Consider the following 20,114-nt stretch of genomic DNA (forward strand, 5'->3'; position numbering starts at 1 on the left):
AATAGAGAGACAATTGTAGACCTGCAAATGACCAGCACAACTGTTTATTCTTCTCTCGCATGTATTGAGTCCCAGACTTATAGCAGGAGTAATAAGATCCAATTATTGTTAAAGGAAACATAAGCTTAACAAAAGAAATAGGACAGAAATGTTGTGCATTATGTTTTAGGTGTCTGTAAACCTAATTTATGCTTTATGATTTATGACCTCTAAGCTTCCCAACATCTGCTCAAAGCACAGACTGATAAGACCTTGTTGTGAAATACATTCCTTACACATCCGTCAAGTTTTAGCTATGAGAGTTCTCTACAGAAAAATACAGCTATTACTGGGACCAAGGTGACCGTGCAAACATGGGTAACGTTAACCCACTATGTAATTCCAAATACGTTAGAACTGTACCTCCGTCCAAACTAACCTGCTGTGCCTTTAAATTTACATTTTGCAACCATGATATTTACTGTCTTTTGAGAAATCATTTTATAGCTAAGCTGCTGTAAGATAAGCCATGTAGCTTACTTCCTCTGAAGGATAAAAAACAAATTAATTAGCAGAACTTCTGAGCATGCAGAAGTAAATCAGAAAATTGGACTCTTACAAACCGGGTTTTAAAAAAATGTTCAATTACTTTAATGGCTTCACCCGTTCTTTAAGTTCCATCATTAATTTAAGTGTGGGAGAAAGCAATGTGTTGTCAAATCCGTTCTTCCACAAAAGTACAATTCTGTAGCACAGCAATTACTGTAATAGTTATATGCTTATTGCATCGCGAGCTGGTCTTTGGGGAAAGTTTTATGCATCAACATGGAAAGTGCATTAAAAAAAAGAAACGCCTATAATGAACATTTATCAATAATTGATATCATGACTGCAACATTTCTTAGGCATGAGTGGTCTGGAGCTTGGACAGGGAAGATTTTAGGAACATCTACTATAATTATCAGTATAGAAGATATGAATAATTAGCAGGCTTTGTTTTTCTCATGAAAACCCATTTACTGTTGAGTGCTATACTGGCAGTGCTAAGGTTACATTAACATAAATAAACTAGCAAATGGGACTCTTTTGCTGTGATTTTATTTCTTATGCTATTTATATCTGTTCCCTTTCATAAGCTCCTCATTCACCCACCTTTTTATTTGATCTTCTGCTGCTTGTGTCCATTACTGTTCTGCTCTTACCTTAGGGCATATGTACAAAAGGGTGAAAGGACAGTTTACCACAGGAGAGCAAAACAGCTTTCATTCCTGTATTGAAGTTTTCTACAAAGTCTTCAGCTTATAGTTTCTCCTTTGCTATTATTCTTTTTTATTCATCATGTTCTCCTGCGTCTTACATTTACCTTTCATTCAGTCATTTAATGCTCACATTGGCTAACATTCCATATGAGAAAAATGCATCTTATGGTTTATCTAGTGAAAGTTCTATGGGGACATTTCTCTCACAATCTTATCTTTAGTACTTTTTCAATTCCTTGCGTGTTACTTTTTTCATCTCCACTTCACCCCCTCTTGTTCTTTTTTTTGTTGGCTGATTTTGCTATGTTCTTTAAAGATGCTTCAATATTTAATTTTCCCTATGGATTTTCCCATCTGAAAATATCAAGTGTTGGAGAATTGTTATCTTTGCTTCAAATGCCTGAATGCCTTTGGAGTGTTCAATGGTAGTTTTTCCTAAGCAGTCACTAAGACTTGTGTTCATAATAATAGCAGTATTTTTTTTTAAAAAAAAAAAAAGTAAATAAAGCTCTAAATCCTAATTGGATCCTTTATCCGGAAACCCGTTATCCTGAAAGCTCCAAATTACGAAAAGGCGTCTTCCACAGACTCCATTATATAATGAATAAAGTACCCCCTATTGTAAAATATAAGGATATTATAAGTCGCAGAGGAGTTCCATGACCATATAAAAGCTCGAGGCCGAAGGCCAAACACTTTTATACAGGTCATGGAACTCCGAGGGTACTACTAATATCTTCATATTTTCCAACAAGGGGTACATTATTTATTATAATACACAAGTTTTAGTGAGTCATGTGACAAAAATGACATCACTAAGCTCCGTTTATTACTGATGACATCACTAAGAGCCATTTATAAGGTTATAATTAACAGGATATTCATGGCTTTTGTGTATTATATCAAATAATCCAAACCTTATTGGATGCAAAACCAGTTTATTGGGTTTATTTATTGTTTACATTAATTTTTAGTAGACAAGGTATCCAAATTACAGAAATCTATTATCCTGAAAACCCCAGGTCACTACGAGCATTCTGGATAACAGCTTTCATTTCCATATAAGTAAATGCATTGGAAACACTGCACATTCTATTCCAAATCTAAACATGAAGCACAATCTATCAAATTTGTGTTATTCCTCTACAGAAAGTGAAGAAAAGAATATTAGGCTGTTCCAAAAAGTGTCTTCATTCTTCTTTAGAAACTCAAACATTCACTTTATAGACTGAAAAATGTTTCAAGATTTTTCTTTCCTTTGAATCACTGAACTAATATTTAATTGTATAAGTAGTGTTTCTGAGAACTGCTGCACATCTGTGTTGCATGGAGTCGACCAACTTCTGGCACCTGTGACATTCCACAATTCTTCTGCATTTCTTGGTTTCTAAAGTCTATGTGCGTAAAAAATTTTTTGTTAAACGCCGATTATTTTGATGCTCGTCTTTACAAATATACAAATATATGGGCGTCATTTCTGTGGCGAAACAAGGTGAAAAAATTCACCCATCCCTAACAAATATGTTTCACTGTTTTCACAGTGTACTGTGGCTTCAATTTAGCATGTGGGGCTCGTCTGACCCGTCTTTCTGCGGCCCCTAGAACCAAAAACAACAATCTTGCTTTCATCAGTCCACAAAATGGTGCACTATTTCTCTTTAGGCCAGTCAATGTGTTCTTTGGCAAATTGTAACCTCTTCGGCACACGTCTTTTTTTCAACAATGGGACTTTGCTGGCGCTTCTTGCCGATAGCTTGGCTTCACATAGGCGTCTTCTAATTGTAACAGTACTCACAGGTAACTTTAGACCTTATTTGATCTTCCTGGAGCTGATTTGGCCGAGTCTTTGCCATTTTGGCTATTCTTCTATCCAATGTTAGTTTTCAGTTTTCTTCCACTTTTTTCAGGTTTTGGTTGCTATTTTAAAACATTTGAGGTCATTTTAGCTGAGCAGCCTATCATTTTCTGCACTTCTTTATATGTTTTCCCCTTTGCAGTCAACTTTTAAATTAAAGTACGCTGTTCTTCTGAATAATGTCTGGAACAACCCATTTTGCTCAGATTTTCAGAGAGTAATGCACTATAACCAGCATGCACAACATTTGCTGCCTTCTTTCCTTAAATAAGGGCCGTAATTGACACATGTTTTTTCACAGAATGAATGACCCCACAATGCTATTATTTTGTACAAGCCTTAATTAATGATTCAGTTACACAAAATCAGCAGCATGCTTGTCATGACTCAAACAGTCATGACAAGCATGCTGCTGATTCTGTGTAACTGAATAATTAATGGGTCTGTTGGTTTTTTATTACTCTACTACAACTACTGGTAAATTATTTGCCATGTAGAAATATAATTTCTACCAAAAACCGTGATTGATCAGGTTAGTGATGTTGGACTGCTATAGGATTTACAGTTGTGTTAGAATTATAAGTGCACTGTGTGATATTGCAGTCACTGTTATTCTTTCATATAACCAACAGAGGGTGCTGTGTGATATTGCAGTCACTGTTATTCTTTCATATAACCAACAGAGGGCGTTGTGTGATATTGCAGTCTCTCCCCAAGCGAACTGTTGGTATAGGAATGATTAAAAGTGACTGCAATCTCTGCTACTGCCCGCTGACTCGAGTATAAGCCGAGGTAGACTTTTTCAGAACATTTTGGATGCTGAAAAACTCAGCTTATACTCGAGTATATACGGTATATAGCCACAAGCCACTACATAAATGATTGAGTGCAAATACCTTGTGTGAATAGCATCAATATATTCTTACTTTTTTATCTAAACTATTGATTTGTATTTGTAAATGAACCCTCTTTTTCACTTTTGATCTCCGATTACCTATAGGGTAGAGGGCTTATGCCAGTAATTCAGAGATGTGGAGTGAGGCCACTTTGGAAATAGCCAGCTGACACTTATGCTACTGCTACACAGGGGTTGATCTCGGCCTGCAGAACAGCACAGGCTGATAAATTGCCTGTACCTTGAACTACTGCTTTAGCCCTGGTTCAGGCACACAACCTAATGCAAAAATACATGCTAGAGCATTTCCATGCTGAATTCGAGCCAATGCAATGATTCTGCGTGAGATCAACCCTGTGAAAACTCTCTAGTAATGCTGGTACATGGTTTTAAAATGACATGTATAACTAAGGTTAATATGCTTTTGGGTAGTGATGTGTGACTCGACAAAAAGTCGACCTGCACCCGACTTCCGTCCTCTATGATGTCACAGAAGGGAGTGGGGGCCAAGCAAGCGCGAGTCTATAAAAGCGGCGCACAGGAGACAGAAACTAGCACGGTAAGGTTGTGGGCAGGGAGAGCGTAAGGAATCGCTCAACTTAAACCTGCCCACGACACAACAAAGTCAGCCAAACCCACCAACAGAGGTCGGCCCAACCTACACATCACTACTTCTGGGTGTCCTTTTATATCAGTACAGAAGGGAAATTAAGAGAAAATAGACTACAGGGTTTCAATACAAAGACCATCAGTCTTGTGTAGAAAAGGTGCATGTACTGTTACCATAGTAACATGGGTATTTTAACCCATTTCTTCCCAGAGTATGCATTTCTTCTATTTTTTTCTTGGGGGGGATATATATATATATAAACAATTGTGACAATGGGCAATATAAATAATAAATTACTTTACAAAATATTTACAAAAGGGCAATTTTTTGGAATATACTACTCCTGTAGAAGGTTTGATAACTATATGAATTTATGCTGCACTTTATTGTTTTCACAGAGGGATATTGGATCCCCTTGTTGCATTCAGTAATAATCTGGTATAATGCAGACACACACACTCGCCAGCAGAACTATAATTTCTAGTGTCACGGAGAAATAGGTTCAACTAACACAGTATAACTAAACCTGAAGATTTATGCACATCGCTCTATGTAGAAAGTCTACTCTTGAGACTCAGGTAAAGATAAGCTATGTACAAGGGGCGTCCTTATTCCAATATCTGCATCTGGTTGCTAAGGTTTACTGCACTGAGAAAACATGCCCACTGATAGTAAAAGGAGTTACAGTATCCCTTTAAAGGAACAGTAACACCAAAAAATGTTAGTGTTTTTAAGTAATGAAAATATCATGTACTGTTGCCCTGCACTGGTAAAACTGATGTGTTTGCTTCAGAAACACTACTATAGTTCATATAAACAAGCTGCTGGGGAGCAATGGCGGAAATTGAAAAATGGCTATATGGCACAGGTTAACTAATGGATAATAGATAACACCATTAGACAGACAGAGCTTATTTGCTATCTGATGTGTCTTTTCTCCTTTGAATGGCTGCCCCCATTGCTACACAGCAGCTTATTTATATAAACAATAGTAGTGTTTCTGAAGCAAACACAGCAGTTTTACCAGTGCAGGGCAACAGTACATTATATTTTAATTACTTTAAAACACTTTTATATTTTGACGTTACTGTTCCTTTAACAACTCGCTCCTCATTCACAGTAAAAAAAAAAAAAAAAAAAAAAAAATTCTGAAAATCTGTCCCCACTGGGATTTACACTTGATGTGTATAAATAAATAAAAAAGAATGGCCTAACATAAAACACTATTTTTCCAGTTCACAGGTTCTATTAATAAGTAATGTAGCCTAAATGGCAATGATTGCAGGTAAATCATCATTTGAAAAATATTGCCAGTTATTAGCAGAGAATCCTTTGACTACTAGTCAAGTCACTATTACAAATATGTATGGCATCTGTTATGTGGAAACCCATTATCCAAGAAAAATTATAGGAAGGCCATCTCGCATAGAGACAATTTTAAGCAAAGAATTGAAATTTTGAAAACAGCAATTTGGACTTTATCCTAACTAAGCTGCATATATCCAGATTGGGGGCAGAACAATCCTATTGGGTTTATTTAATCTTTTTTTTTTGCAGATCTAATTTATGGAAAAATCCCTCTTCCGGATAACCTCAGGTTTTAGGGATTTTGGAAAATAGATACTAACCCTGTATTATGTAATAGTCAATTAGCATGATTAGTCAGTTTGAAAACTAATAATTTACTCAATTGCTACACTTCTATGGCAACTATGAAATGAAATCAATTTTTTATTTACTCACTCTAAAATAGTTACAGGTGTCTGTGAGTTGTCCAATTAAATTCCAATTTGCTGTTTTTATACATTTCCTTTAAGAAAGGAAATGAGGGTGATAAAACATATCTAACACCTCCTTTTCTAAAGTCCATGAACAATTGCATATACGGTACTTTTAACAGCTCTAGTCTGGCATTATTATGCAATATGGCAATTTTGTCATCATTTTGACATGGAATGGCTTGTTGTTAAATACCCCTAAGGTGTTTAATCATGTGATGGGGGGGGTGCAGAGATAAATGGATTTAAGGATATGTTTTAGTATGCCTTACAGTTTTTCCAAAATGAAGTGATGAGTGATATCCCTGCAGTGAGCACCAACCATTTGTTTTTTTGTGTGTTACCACCATTAATGTGGATATTGTCTTTAAAGATCTTGTGGTAACATAAGTATGCTTTAAAAACATGGAGGGGTCAACACTGGCTTCCATTATCGGGCTTTCCGGCCCACAGTACCACAGAAGTTGGACAACATTGATCTAGCTTGATGGCAGTCTTTACTGTTGTTACTGATAATGGGGAATTCAAATAGTAATTCCCCACAATTTTATGTAATAGTGTAGATGACTTGCAGGTTGAGCAGAGGCAGCAGTGGACCTCCGAATCATGACACGTTAGGGTAACAGTATTATTTTTGCCACAGACCATGTCAGATGATATGTTGGTTTGACTGTGTCAGGTAAAGCTCAGATCATTGTGACATGATCTTTTAAAAAATGGGGGGGGGGAAGATATCAAGTGCTCCAAATATCAATACAAGAGAGATAACAATCCCACTTTCCTTCCCACATTAAACCTACATCAATAAGGCAATAGGCATATGGTAATATATTTCAGAAATAATTAAAACTGCAATATATACATCAAGACCTAACATACAATATCTGGGGATCTTCAATGGTTATTAAGAAGCTGTGCATGGGTTGAGTAATAATAAAGCAATTTAACAGAGAAGACATCCAATTTAGAAACCATTAAGTCAATATCTTCCTGTATCTGAAAGTCTCTAGGCTAATAAGTTACTAATGTGTGTCCGTAGCAGCTCCTTCTATTCACATGGTGACTTTAGAGATGCAGGCAGAACCCTGGTGCTTGAAGGACATCAAACAGAGGCAAAAACTCTAAGCAGAATGAATTGTTAGAATGAAACTTACCTGCAGTCTGTCCACATGAACCTTCACCCCAGCCACATTTCCATTCTTAAAAGAGGCCAACATGTCTAAAATTGGATTGAATCGACTTCCCCTAAGGGGGATTAAAAAGAAAAGACAAGGAGTTGTGTTTAAGAGCAGCTCTTTTCGATATGTCAATGACAATTTTGTTAACAGAAAAAGTACACTGTACCTGATGTTATCTTCCCGAATGAGAACCAGAAACAAGGGACGTCCATTCATTTTCCAATACTGCCTAATGAACTGCAAAGCATTCTACAAAAGAACAGCAAACAATGTAATTTATTTTGCAGCCAGTACAGGGACTGCCATGAACCCGTGCACTTCAAAAGTAAAAACTGCCATTTACTTTTGGTCACTCAAACAAGTCAGGCATACAGAGTCACTTGAATTATGTATATCACAATAGCCTACATTTAAAACACTGCTTCATCTAAATAAAACATTTTCATAAATGTGTTTGTGATTTTCAATCATCCAGGTCATGGTATATCTGTAGTAATAAGTCAAACCAACTGGACTTGCTGTGTTTTTCTTGAAGACGTTTCACCAGTCACCTGACCCAGTTAGATGACTGGTGAAACATCTTCAAGAAAAACACAGTGGGCTCATTTATCAGCACTGGGCAAATTTGCCCATGGGCAGTAACCTATAGCAACCAATCAGTGAGTGACTTTTTTCAGGCAGCTGCAGGTAGAACAATGAATGCAACAATTTCATAGGTTGCCATGGGTTACTGCCCACAGCAAATTTGCCCAGTGTTAATAAATGACCCCCAGTAAGTCCTGTTGATTTGACTTATTGCTACAGATACATTTTTATAAAAATATACTTTACTGCTATTGGATACTTGCATATAGCAAAACATTTTAAGCATTAGGTCCATGTATCTGATTCATATGAAGCACTGTGTTCCTACACAATGGAAGGGTGCACATAAATGCAAGTTTACATCAATCAAAGAATGTGTCTTTTGCAACTAAATGCATTCCTTTAACAGTTAGAGTTGCATTAGTTACAGCTTTCAGGTGATTAGTGTGGGACAAACAGAGCATCAACAATGGTGATTCAAGATAAAATATGCAAAAGAGCAATATTTACTGTATATATATATATATATATATATATATATATATATATATATATATATATATATATATATATATATATATACACTGATATGTATATCAGATTTGGTAAAATATTTCATTGCTTACTTATTATCATATAATTTATTGACTGGTTAAGTATTTGTTCGGAAGGTATTTTTTCTTCATGATTTTTCTTCTCTTCTTAAAGGAACAGTTCAGTATAAAAATAAAAACTGGATAACTAGATAGGCTGAGCAAAATAAAAATGTTTCTAATATAGTTAGGCAAAAATGTAATGTATAAAGGCTGGAGTAAGTGGATGTCTAATATAACAGCCAGAATCCAACTTCCTGCTTTTCAGCTCTCTAAAGGTGGCCATACACGGATAGATCCGCTCGTTTGGCGATGTCGCCAAACGAGCGGATCTCCCTCCGATATGCCCACCTTGAGGTGGGCAATATCGGGCTGATCCGATCGTGGGCCCTAGGGCCCAACGATCGGATCCTAGCGTTCACCAAACGGGCGGTCGGATCGCGGGGCCGCATCAACGAACAGATGCGGCCGCGATCCGACGGGATTTTTAATCCCATCCGATCGAGATCTGGCCGACTTTCGGCCAGATCTCGATCGGGGAAGCCCGTCGGGGGCCCCCATACACGGGCCAATAAGCTGCCGACACGGTCTGTCGGCAGCTTTTATCGGCCCGTGTATGGCCACCTTTAGTCAGCGACTTGAAGGGGGACCACATGGGACATAACTGTTCAGTGAGTTTGCAATTGATCCTCAGCATCCAGCTCAGATTCATAAGCATCAGTTATGGCCCACGTGGCCCCCCTCAAATTTCTAATTGATTACTGCTTAGTAACCAGGGTAACCAGTCAGTGGAAACCAAGAGAGCTGAAAAGCAAGTAGTGTTCTGTTCTGTTATGTTAGACATCCAGTCACTGCAGCCTTTATACATTACATTTTTGCCTAACTAACTATATTAGAAACATTTTTTATTTTGCACAGCCTATTCCTATACCTTTAAAATGTGCTTTAATTCTGTTACTTAAGACTCTGAAACACCTGCCTTAGAAATAAAGTGGGAAAATAAATCTCCACAAGTAGATAAAGGGGAATGATTATCTCTCCATAATGCACAAAATGGGCATGCTTTCAAGACATAATTGGTCCCTATGCCATATAAACAGCATTGTTACTATGATACACTCTGCAAGTGATATGAACCAAAACCCATTGGGCATTAACCAAGAGAAAATGATCAAGCAAAAAAGTTTTTGTTAATTATTTCTCCCACACATTGTCAGATTTAATTAAAAAGAAACCTAAATGAAGCTTAATTATAGAGCTAGTGAGCAGTGGGGAAATAAATCATACTGCTGCAAAGTGACCAGGGAAGGGATTTTTGTATGCAAATGAAACTAAAGAGAACAAATTACATTTTCATTTTTTGTCTCATTTCTTGTACTGAAGTTACTTTACGCTGAAGTATTCTTTCACGGACCCAAAAGTGGATAGCTGCATAGGGACAAAATACTAAATAAGCAGAATGCCTAGTGGTGATCATATCAGCTTGGTTCCCAGGGCAGCTTCACAAAGCCAGTCTGGATAAGTGTGACCACTGTACTGTCTGGAGAAAGACGTAGCCTTGCAGAGATTTGATCTTTCACTGTGAGTGGATATTGCTTATTTATTTTCTTGCTTATTATTACTTTATACATTTAATTTTCTACTGCATTTCTTTAATCTGCTTTTTTTTAGAAAGATTTTAAAAGCATTCTTGGCATTGTATGCAAAAATCTAAGTTATATAAACCAACCATACCTGTATGTCATCGATCAGAAGCATTACATCCTGTGACATGTAAAAGTCACTTAAATCAAAGACAATGGGGTAAGAAACAACCGTCTTCCCAAGAATACGATAAATCTATAGAAAAATATAGATTGGTTTTATATTTGAAGCCAACTGCAGTTTTTAGATCTGCTACCACTAACAACAGAAAACTCTCTTATGCATAGCTTACACATAAAGTTATAAGAGAATAATGGATATGGATGTTAATTTAAATATTTTTTAGACCTTTTATAGTGCATTGATGATCAGGTTTGCAGATTAATTACAGCGAACAATGGACAATGGAGATGTTAGAGGTATTTTTACTTAAATATATCTATTAATTTGCATTACATAGCCACCAACTAATGCCTAGAGTTATTTAGGAATGTATTGAATATCTGTCTGGTGGCAGTAAAAGCTCTGGCTGTCCTTTCTTAATTTCCGAATGGGCTAGTATTATGTACTGAGTTATTTACAGAGTACCCTTGAGTCATTAGTTAGTATTAAAGTAGACCTGGCAACCAAGTCACTTTTACTTTTGAGCTGTTTGAAGCAAACGTGCAATTTGTTGTTAGCGCATATTGTACTTAATATAACATTGCCTATCAAAAGACCAACACTGCATTTCGACCACTGCTAAAGTGACTATACAGAGAATACACAATAAATGAAAAGCTATTTCTGCAGATTAAAATTCTCTTTTTCTAAAGGCATTGTGAATCGCTTACCTTTGATGTGCCAAGACATCCAATTGGCCTGTCAGGTCTTCCGGAGAGCCCCATCTTGCTATTTACTCCCAAATGAAGATAAGCCTAAAATATATAAATGGAATGATGAATACAATGTGCCAGCATGCATAAAACATTACAATGTTATTATATTTTAGCTAAAGCACCAAAACGTTACTTATAAAGTAAGTACCTGGTGCCTAGACCACCCAATTCTACCACACCCCTAGTTATACTAGTTTATGTGCATGTGTGTGCAATACTTTCTTAAAATAATTTTTTAGATGAGTGGGAATATTATGTATTCATGTTTATAAAACAGTCACTTGAGCCAAATAAACCAAGTTAGCTCATTCATTTCAGATAGATTTTAATAGTATATATTTTATTTTACAATTACCCCAGCTTGCTTGATTCTTGAAGAGCAAGTGCAAGAAAAAGTGCTTTAAAAAGAACAGTACATTTATTGTATCAGAGCATATACTGCATGAGCAGCCTAATTTGTAGGTCTTTAAAGAGTGCCTGCTAAAGAGCTGGTAACCTCAAAGTTCAAGTGCATTAGTCCAAATTAGAACTTAGAAGAATATGTGAAGAATTAATATATGAACCAAATGAATTAACGATAAATCAATTACCCAGCAACTCAACCCGATATAAAAGTAGGAAAATTGACATACAAGAAGGTGGAGCTGTCCCAAAACTTTCTACCTATTGCATTTACTATCCCTGGGACTCCTTTGTGGTGTCCTAGGGATAGTAAATGCAATAGGTAGAAAGTTTTGGGACAACTCCAATAGAGTTCAATAGGTCAATAGAGTTGAAATTGTGCAATTCATTCATATAATACATTACTGCACTGATGCATGCTCTTTTAGTTGAACCAAAAAGTGGAAATGGAGCCTCAGCAATGCTAAGTTAGTTATAGAACTGATACATGTGCTAATGATGGACATTGAACTCTAGTATAATCACACTAAAGACTGAGCACACAAATTTCTAACTGGATGGCCTCATAAGGACCAATGATGAAAAAGTTCAGTAAGAAGTAGCCTAGTAATACAAAATGATTGGTCAATTCATGGGCAAATAATTTGCACTGATTTTCTTTAAACCTTTTCACTTTTCTTAATATTTGAAACAGATCCTTCTTCTGGCTAGTGTTAAGGTGGCCATAGACGCAAAGATCCGCTCGTTTGGCAACATCGCCAAACGAGCGGATCTTTCCCCGATATGCCATTAACAAGCATGGCTATATCGGGGGTAATCTGATTGTTTGGCCGTATGGCCGCACGATCTGATTACGATGTGCCATGGGCTCCAGCGGGATCGGTTGGGTCAAAATCAAACCTGACCGATCGACCAAATGACCGATCTCCGCCGGATGAAAGATGTCGGCACACGCCACACACGATCCGAAAATCGTACGAATCCTCAATTCGTACGATAGGATCTGTGTGTCTATGGCCACCTTAAGTCTAAGTCACAAATATTTACATTTATAAACAACAAAAAACATTTTAATAAAAACAAACAACCCCCACTGATGAATGAAATACGATAAAATATGTTGCATTCTTTAATGTGTATTAAACAAATCAGAGACAACAGCTATTTAATTAAGCCTGTTACAGTAACAAATCATTCAGCAACAACATCTATAGTAATTGTTTATTTCTTGATCCAGTTTTCAGTCCTAGTGGGCTTTCCTGCTGATTGTGAAGAAATATGATTAAGGCTATATGGTAAAACTGTCATAAATGGGAATTAAAAGAAAGAGACTAAGTCCACTGCTTTGGGGATTACACTAATCAAACAAACATTTTCTGTAAAAACAGCTTTTGCAAATGAAGTGGTGATGATTATGATGATATTGGTTATAATAAGAATAATGCATCACTGCTATTAAGATATCCTTAGGGCGTTACAGGTTTGAAGATTTAATTGCTGGAGAGAATCTTACTCTATTCAAGGGGAATTCTTCACTGGGTTTTGAAACACACAGACAACACAAAACAGCTTGGAATAGGAGAGAAAAACATGGCACAGTGTATTCTGCAGTGGTAACACTATACTTCCACCGTGCAATACATGACTCTATTATTATCAGTTTCTTAATCCATTCTTCTCTATCTACTTCAATAAGTAAAACCAAGATTGTGCCTTTGCCCCTTCACACTGTATTTCCAAAAAGGTTACAAGCATCCCTGGTCACCATGCAGGTACTTTCTAAATAACATCAGTAAAAGGATTTGAAATTCAGGCAGCAGTAAATTTCAAGCAGCAATTCTTTCATGAAGAGAAGTGCCCTTTACCCTTACCTAAAGCAAGCCATCTGCAGTTTTGAATCAGTGACAATAAGTTCTATTTCCTTTTGTGGATATTGTACTGAGGCTGCTTTGCACAATATAACACACTTAGATTAGGGTACTTGAGCCTGCAGTAGCTCAACAAAATCAAACCAGTGCCTTGTTTACCTTCAGATTTTTGGATAAGCATCATGCTGAGTGTCACAGTCAATTTGACAGCTCGTTGTTGTTTAAGAGTCTTTTGGTTGGCACATATCTAGTGTCCATGTGCAAAATATAATGCTCACAATGTAACAATAGGAAATGTGCGATACATTTTGTATAGTGTAAAAGAGAAACCATACCACATTACATAGCTGTCTTACATAGCAACACAAGTGAGGAACTCAAATAACTATTTATGCTATAAAAATAAAATACTTGAGTGACAAATGGATGTAATAAAAAAAAAAAATCAATCTTTTTGTAACTGATGTACAACTTTGTATAAAGCAACACTTAACTAACTGACAATAAGAAACTAAATTTGTAGCTATTGAGAAGTATTACACAGGATAACTAACTATAAACGGGGCAAAATATATCTAAATATTAGGCCAAATTTGTTTTGTAGTCATGCTACTAGTAGCTCTGTGTGTCTTTAACCTTAGTTATATGATTGGTAAGAAAAAATGTGCATTGAAACTTTTATTAGGTACAAAGAGGCAAAAGATGCATGCAAACCCGCTAACCCCCCAAGAAAAACAGCATGCAAAATTAGTCAAGCTAAAATAGAGATGGAAAATGATATTGCAGCAAAAAGTAAACAAAATCAACATTTTTGGAATATATATAAAAAATGAGCTAAGAAGGGGTGGGACACTCAGAGAGAAGTATATTGGTAAATGAGAACAGGATAAAAGCAGAGATTTTGAATTGTCATTTTTGCGTCTATTACTCAAGAATAAACAAGAACAACCAGCTAATGATGGCTTCCTTTTTATAGACCCAATTATAATAATTAAACCACTGAATTCAATACACTAGGAACATATGAAAGCAAACAACGGTCCAGGAATGGAAGGTATGCATCCCAGGGTACTCTAGAGCTTAACTCTGTGACTACCAAACCTCTTTATTAAATTTTCAAGGATTCTTTGATATCTGTCATAGTACAGAGAGATTGGTGAATGTAGCACCATTATTTAAAAAGAGATCTCTCTCAGCTAGAAGACTATAGGCCTGCATATGCCAGAACATTGGTTTCTTTATATGTATTATAACTGCCTCAATCAAATGCCTTACAATAACTTTTTGAAAATGTACTTTTAACAGTGGAAGGTCAGTAGTTAGTTTTGCTGCCTTGTACCACGGAGGTCCCAGGTTTAATACGAGGCAGTGCACTATAAACAAAGAAGACTTGAATCAATTATTAAAAACAAAGGATCCAGCAGCTGATATACAAAGCCAACTGGAACTTGGTAGAACAAGGAGAAAAGACCAAAAAAGATCTTCAAATGAACTGATGCGTTTCTACAAACAAAGACAAAGTGAAAGCTTGACAATAAGGACACACACCTAGACATCTACAGATTACTTTGAACTTTGGTGTTGGCAACACTTTTTACTAATATGTCAGTTTTGCACACTCTTCAGGAACGACATTGGACCCCTCCTCAAAGCAGGTTTGCATATGGTTATTCAGGTTAGTTGGATGACACCTGTGCACCTCACCTTTCAAATAGTACAATCAAATTTCATTTTAATTGAGATAAAAGCTTTGACTGGGCACAAAAACAGGAAAATTCTGATTTTAACAGACTATCACAATTGCTACCCTATAGTTTCTATAGGGTAGAGCAGAATCCGAGTGCTTGGATGAAAGGATCAAGAACACGACCAAATGAAAATTAAAACTTGCTGCAATCAACACACAGTACAAGGCTTGATTACAAACAAATATGTTGGAAAAAAGGTATGTCCATTGCAAGTCAACACTGCTCAATGAAACAACAATTTATGGGTGCTGGAAATATTTCTGCTCTACATTGAACAGAACCTTGATGTTCATATCCCCGATTAAAGTGGACCATCACCCAGACACAAAAATCTGTATAATAAAAGTCCTTTTCAAATTAAACATAAAACCAAACTTCTATTTTTTATTAAAGCATTCATAGCTGTTGTAAACTCATTTATAAATCTCACCTGTCAATCAAATATTGTCTGCCCCTCCTCTATGCCTTAAGCATAGAGGCGGGGCAGACATTTACTTTCACTTTCCATTTAGCACTTCATAGATGTCACTGCTCTCCACACATTCCCCCATTCTCTTCACTGTTTAATTGTGTAGCCAGGGCATGGGGATGGACATCGGGTCCCCCATTATAGTGCACAAACAAGATTTTGAGATGATGCAAGGCTTGCCTTAATAACAGTGTCCACAAAATTGTTTGCTATAATTATGAGTTTCCAGACTGAAGGAAAAAAAATTTATATAGTGTGATTAAAGTTAATTTTGCTTGTTAACCTGCAAACTACACACGATAATGCAGGTTCGAGAATAATACTATCATTGGATTCAGCTAAAGCCTTTGATTCAGTGGAATGGAATTATCTATGGGCAACACTTTCTAAATTTGGCATTGGGCCCAACTTTATAAGCTGGATCAAAATGCTATACTCGGCTCCTGTGGCACGGGTCAGGGCAAATGGCACAACATCTAGACCCTTTCCATTGGCTAGGGGTACAAGGCAAGGATGCCCTCTCTCCCCCTTACTATTTGCTTTGGCCATTGAACCATTAGCGATCCACATTAGAAAGGCTCCTACTTTAGAGGGATGGCGTCTGGGACCAGTGGAAGAAAGAATATCGCTTTATGCAGATGATCTGCTGATCTATCTGGCAGATGCTGGTCCATCGTTAGCTACTTTAGCCTCCATTATAACGGAATTTGGGAGATTGTCAGGGCTGCGGGTTAATTGGGATAAATCTGCCCTACTGCAAGTAGACCCAACCCCCCTTCCTGCCTTGCCACAGGAGATCCCAATAGTAGTGGTGAGGGAATTTACATACCTCGGAATCAACATTAACCCAGAATTATCTACCTTTATACCTCGCAACCTGGACCCAGTTGTGTCCTCCCTCACTACTACTTTACCTGGGTGGTCCAAGCTTCCATTGACACTCTGGGGGAGGATTAATATTTTTAAGATGGTATATCTGCCACGATTTTTATACATATTCCACAACTCGCCTACTCATATTCCGAAGAGTTTTTTTAAGACTGTCCATCAAATTGTGGTACGGTTTATATGGGGAGGGAAAAAGCCCAGGTTGGCCTGGCGGAAACTTATCCCTGCCACGAAAGAAGGGGGTTTGGGCTTGCCAGACTTATACCTCTACTATCTAGCCAGTCAATTACACTATGTTAAATGGTGGTTCGAACCTGATCCTTATAATCCCAATACAACACTTCAGGCACTGGCTGTGGGGTCATGGGAAGGACTCAGGCATCTTCCGTATAGAGCAACCACAGATCATGGCAAACTCCCAGCGGTCATGACAACCCCAAGGAAGGCCTGGAATTTAGCACTCAAGCTGTATCCAAAGAGTTCCCCCATTCTAACACCCAATCTTCCGTTGTGGGCTAACTCCCGTCTTCCCCAATTCTATAAATTCCCCGATTTTCTCTACTGGCCACGTAAGCACATTAGGCGATTACAAGATGTACTCGACGGTGCCAAGTTTGGCTCATATGAGTTCTTTAAAGAAAAACTTGCGGAGCCCAATTTATCTCACTTTCGATATTTCCAACTGCGGCAAGTATTTCTAGCACAATTTGGAGGATCTGAAATACGAACCTCACAACCACAATTTGAAACCGTGTTATGGTCTCCTACCATAACTAAACTTACATCCACCTTATATAAAACCTTGCTACAAACATGCCCCCCCCCCCCCCGTTTAAGGCAGCATATCAAAAATGGCTAGCCGATATCCCAGACCTCGAAAACGAGGAGTGGGAGGAAGCAACAGATAGAGGTTATAGTCATCTCTACTCTATACGTGACAAACTGGTTCAATTTAAATGGCTTCATCAATTCTATATCACCCCTGTGCGTTTAAAAGCCATGGGAAATAACCCAACTGCAAAATGCCATAGATGCGGGGCTGCAGGAGCCACCTTTTTGCACATGGCTTGGTCGTGCCCACCAGTCTCCATGTTTTGGACCGAAGTCATGGATATCTTAGCGGATAAGTTAGATTTCCCTAGGCTGCTGACCCCACAGGTGTGCATATTAGGAGTCATAGATGAAATCATATACGCTAACCATGCCAGAGTTAGATACCGTACACTGTTGTACTATGCTAAGAAAGTAATTGCTATGGCATGGATGGGTCCCCAACCGCCCACGGTACAAAACTGGATAACGTTGGTGAATCAGAATCTGCCTCTCATTAAACTCACCTTACTAGCCAGAGGCTCACTGCAAAGATTTGAGAAAATATGGAGTCCATGGTGGGAAGCGGGACTTGGGGGTCAGGGCTCCCGAACGTGAAAAGAAGTGTTTATTTATACTCTAAAAGGCAGAAATCCTTGATTCTATCTAGTCACTGTCCAGTATGTTGATGATAGAAATCTTGGAGGCAACATTCACATCTCACTGTACGACTGTTTGAACTGTGTTTAAATTCTTGAAGTGTATCAATCACATTACTAAGCAAATTGATATGTACACGTTTTATTTCAAGCTCTGTAATGGTACCTCAACTGCATTTCCGGCATATATTTTGTTTTGTTTTTTTTATGTTTTATGTGTTGTAAAGCAATAAAAAAATTTACCTTTAAAAAAAAAAAGTTAATTTTGCTTGACTAATGTGATAAAATAGGATTTTGAAGAATTTGTTTTGGGTGACAGGTCCCCTTTAACAAGTGTACAAACCAGGCCCTGTAGTGATAAGTCTGAAAAAGCTTATTGTGCCTTTAAAATATTCTTTGCCATGTCAGCAATTTCCGCATGTTCAAAGCTTAGCTGTGATCAATTGTAAATCCAGCCAGAAAAATGCTGCCAGCAGCACATTAAAAAAATCCAAGCATCATTAATCTATCCTCCAAATGCTTTGGCCTAAGCAAAAATCCAAAATGTTCTGTCAAAGCAGGATTCTTAAAGGCAAATGCGAAAAAGACTTATTTTAGAAAAAGATTCAAGTTATGAATTAGCCAACTGCGAAAGTTTTAGGGGCAAATTCACTAAGGTGCGAAGTGGTGAACGCTGGCGAAAATACGCTAGCAAAGGAGATAGACTCTAGCTCAACTTCGCACTCTAACGCCAGGCGAATTTTCGCCAGGGCTAAAGATCGTTACTACGCAAATTCACCAAGAAGTTGATTTTACTGAACGTTACCACTTACGCCAGACTTGCCTTCGCCAGCTCAGACATGGCGAGATGCAAAAGAGTAGATAGGACTTCAAAAAGAAAATGTCACATTTTTTTGAAGTTCCAAAAAACGCTGCCGTCTTTTCCATTTTCATGGGTGATGGGCTGCAAAAGGACATTTTTTTTTGGGTACCCTGCTTCCCCCCTACTTTTCATAACATATGGCACATAAACTATACTCTGGGCAATAAAACATCTCTATTTGCATCTATTAAGGTTCCCTGGGCTTGTGTAGTTTTATGTATTTGCTGTAACATATACGTCCATTCAAACTTTAAGTTCCCGCCGTATGCAAATTCCCCTTTGCTAGTGCAACTTCGCTTTGCCTGGTGAATTTTCGCTAGCGCAACTTCGTTACGCTTCGCTGAGTGCAACTTCACATTTTAGTGAATTTGCTGAGAAGTAGTGAAAATTCACCAGGCAAAGTGCGCAGGTTAGTGAATTTGCCCCTCAGTGAGTTGGGTTAGTGGTTACCTCCCATGATAATAAATCATGGGAGACAGACACTCAATTTACCTGGCGCAGCTACACTATTATGTCAATAGGGAAGAAAAACGGCTCTGTTACAGTGGCAATCTGCATAAAGGAATAGTAGCCAAGCTGTGGAGTTGGCAGAAAACTGAGGTTTGACTGGCAACACTTGCATTAATTATTATACTCTTCAATGGAGTAATTCAGAATAAACATGAAAATGTACCCATTTCAGCCCTGGAGCCTACACATAATATTAGAGGTATACAGTAGGTTCATTTTCTTTAGTCCAAGTGAAAGTACAGTCAATGAATGTTACCTGTAATTCCTATGCCAAAGTGTAATTAAACAGCATATTTGAAACACTGGCATATTAAATGATTTAAAAGTTTACATTTCAGAATAACATTGCTAAATAGTCATAACCCTGTAGACAAGGAGAGAGAAACTGGACGGAATGCTTTCAGAAGTAATATGGATACTTGTTAGAGCAAGTAAAGTAGAAATAAAGCCAAAATTTGCTTGGCATGCCCCAGTGACCAAAATCAATAACTTTTCAACAGAGGCCAGTGTTCCACCTCTTTCCACAAAAAAATTGTTGAGTGAAGGAGGCAGACTGTGGTCTGAAACTATAGAGTGCAAAAGAGCACCTACAGTAAGTTGCTGCAAGGCATGCCTACGACTATAGCAAAGGTGGTGCCCCTCTA

At 37.6% G+C, this 20,114-nt stretch overlaps 1 protein-coding gene across 8 annotated transcripts in view; it reads right to left on the minus strand.

The window, feature by feature from the left end:
* The window catches only part of phkb.S (phosphorylase kinase, beta S homeolog), a 180,336-nt gene that overhangs the window by 38,042 nt on the left and 122,180 nt on the right, over nt 1–20,114 (minus strand). For all 8 annotated transcript variants that reach the window (XM_018260670.2, XM_041561274.1, XM_018260668.2 and 5 more), the window contains 4 exons: nt 11,210–11,293; nt 10,467–10,571; nt 7,721–7,803; nt 7,531–7,621 (listed from right to left, as the gene is read on the minus strand). In XM_018260670.2, coding sequence (XP_018116159.1) covers nt 7,531–7,621; nt 7,721–7,803; nt 10,467–10,571; nt 11,210–11,293 — 363 coding nt within the window. The remainder of the gene's footprint in view (nt 1–7,530; nt 7,622–7,720; nt 7,804–10,466; nt 10,572–11,209; nt 11,294–20,114) is intronic.

Source organism: Xenopus laevis, chromosome 4S (assembly GCF_017654675.1).
Source record: "Xenopus laevis strain J_2021 chromosome 4S, Xenopus_laevis_v10.1, whole genome shotgun sequence".
NCBI classification, from domain to species: Eukaryota; Metazoa; Chordata; class Amphibia; order Anura; family Pipidae; genus Xenopus; species Xenopus laevis.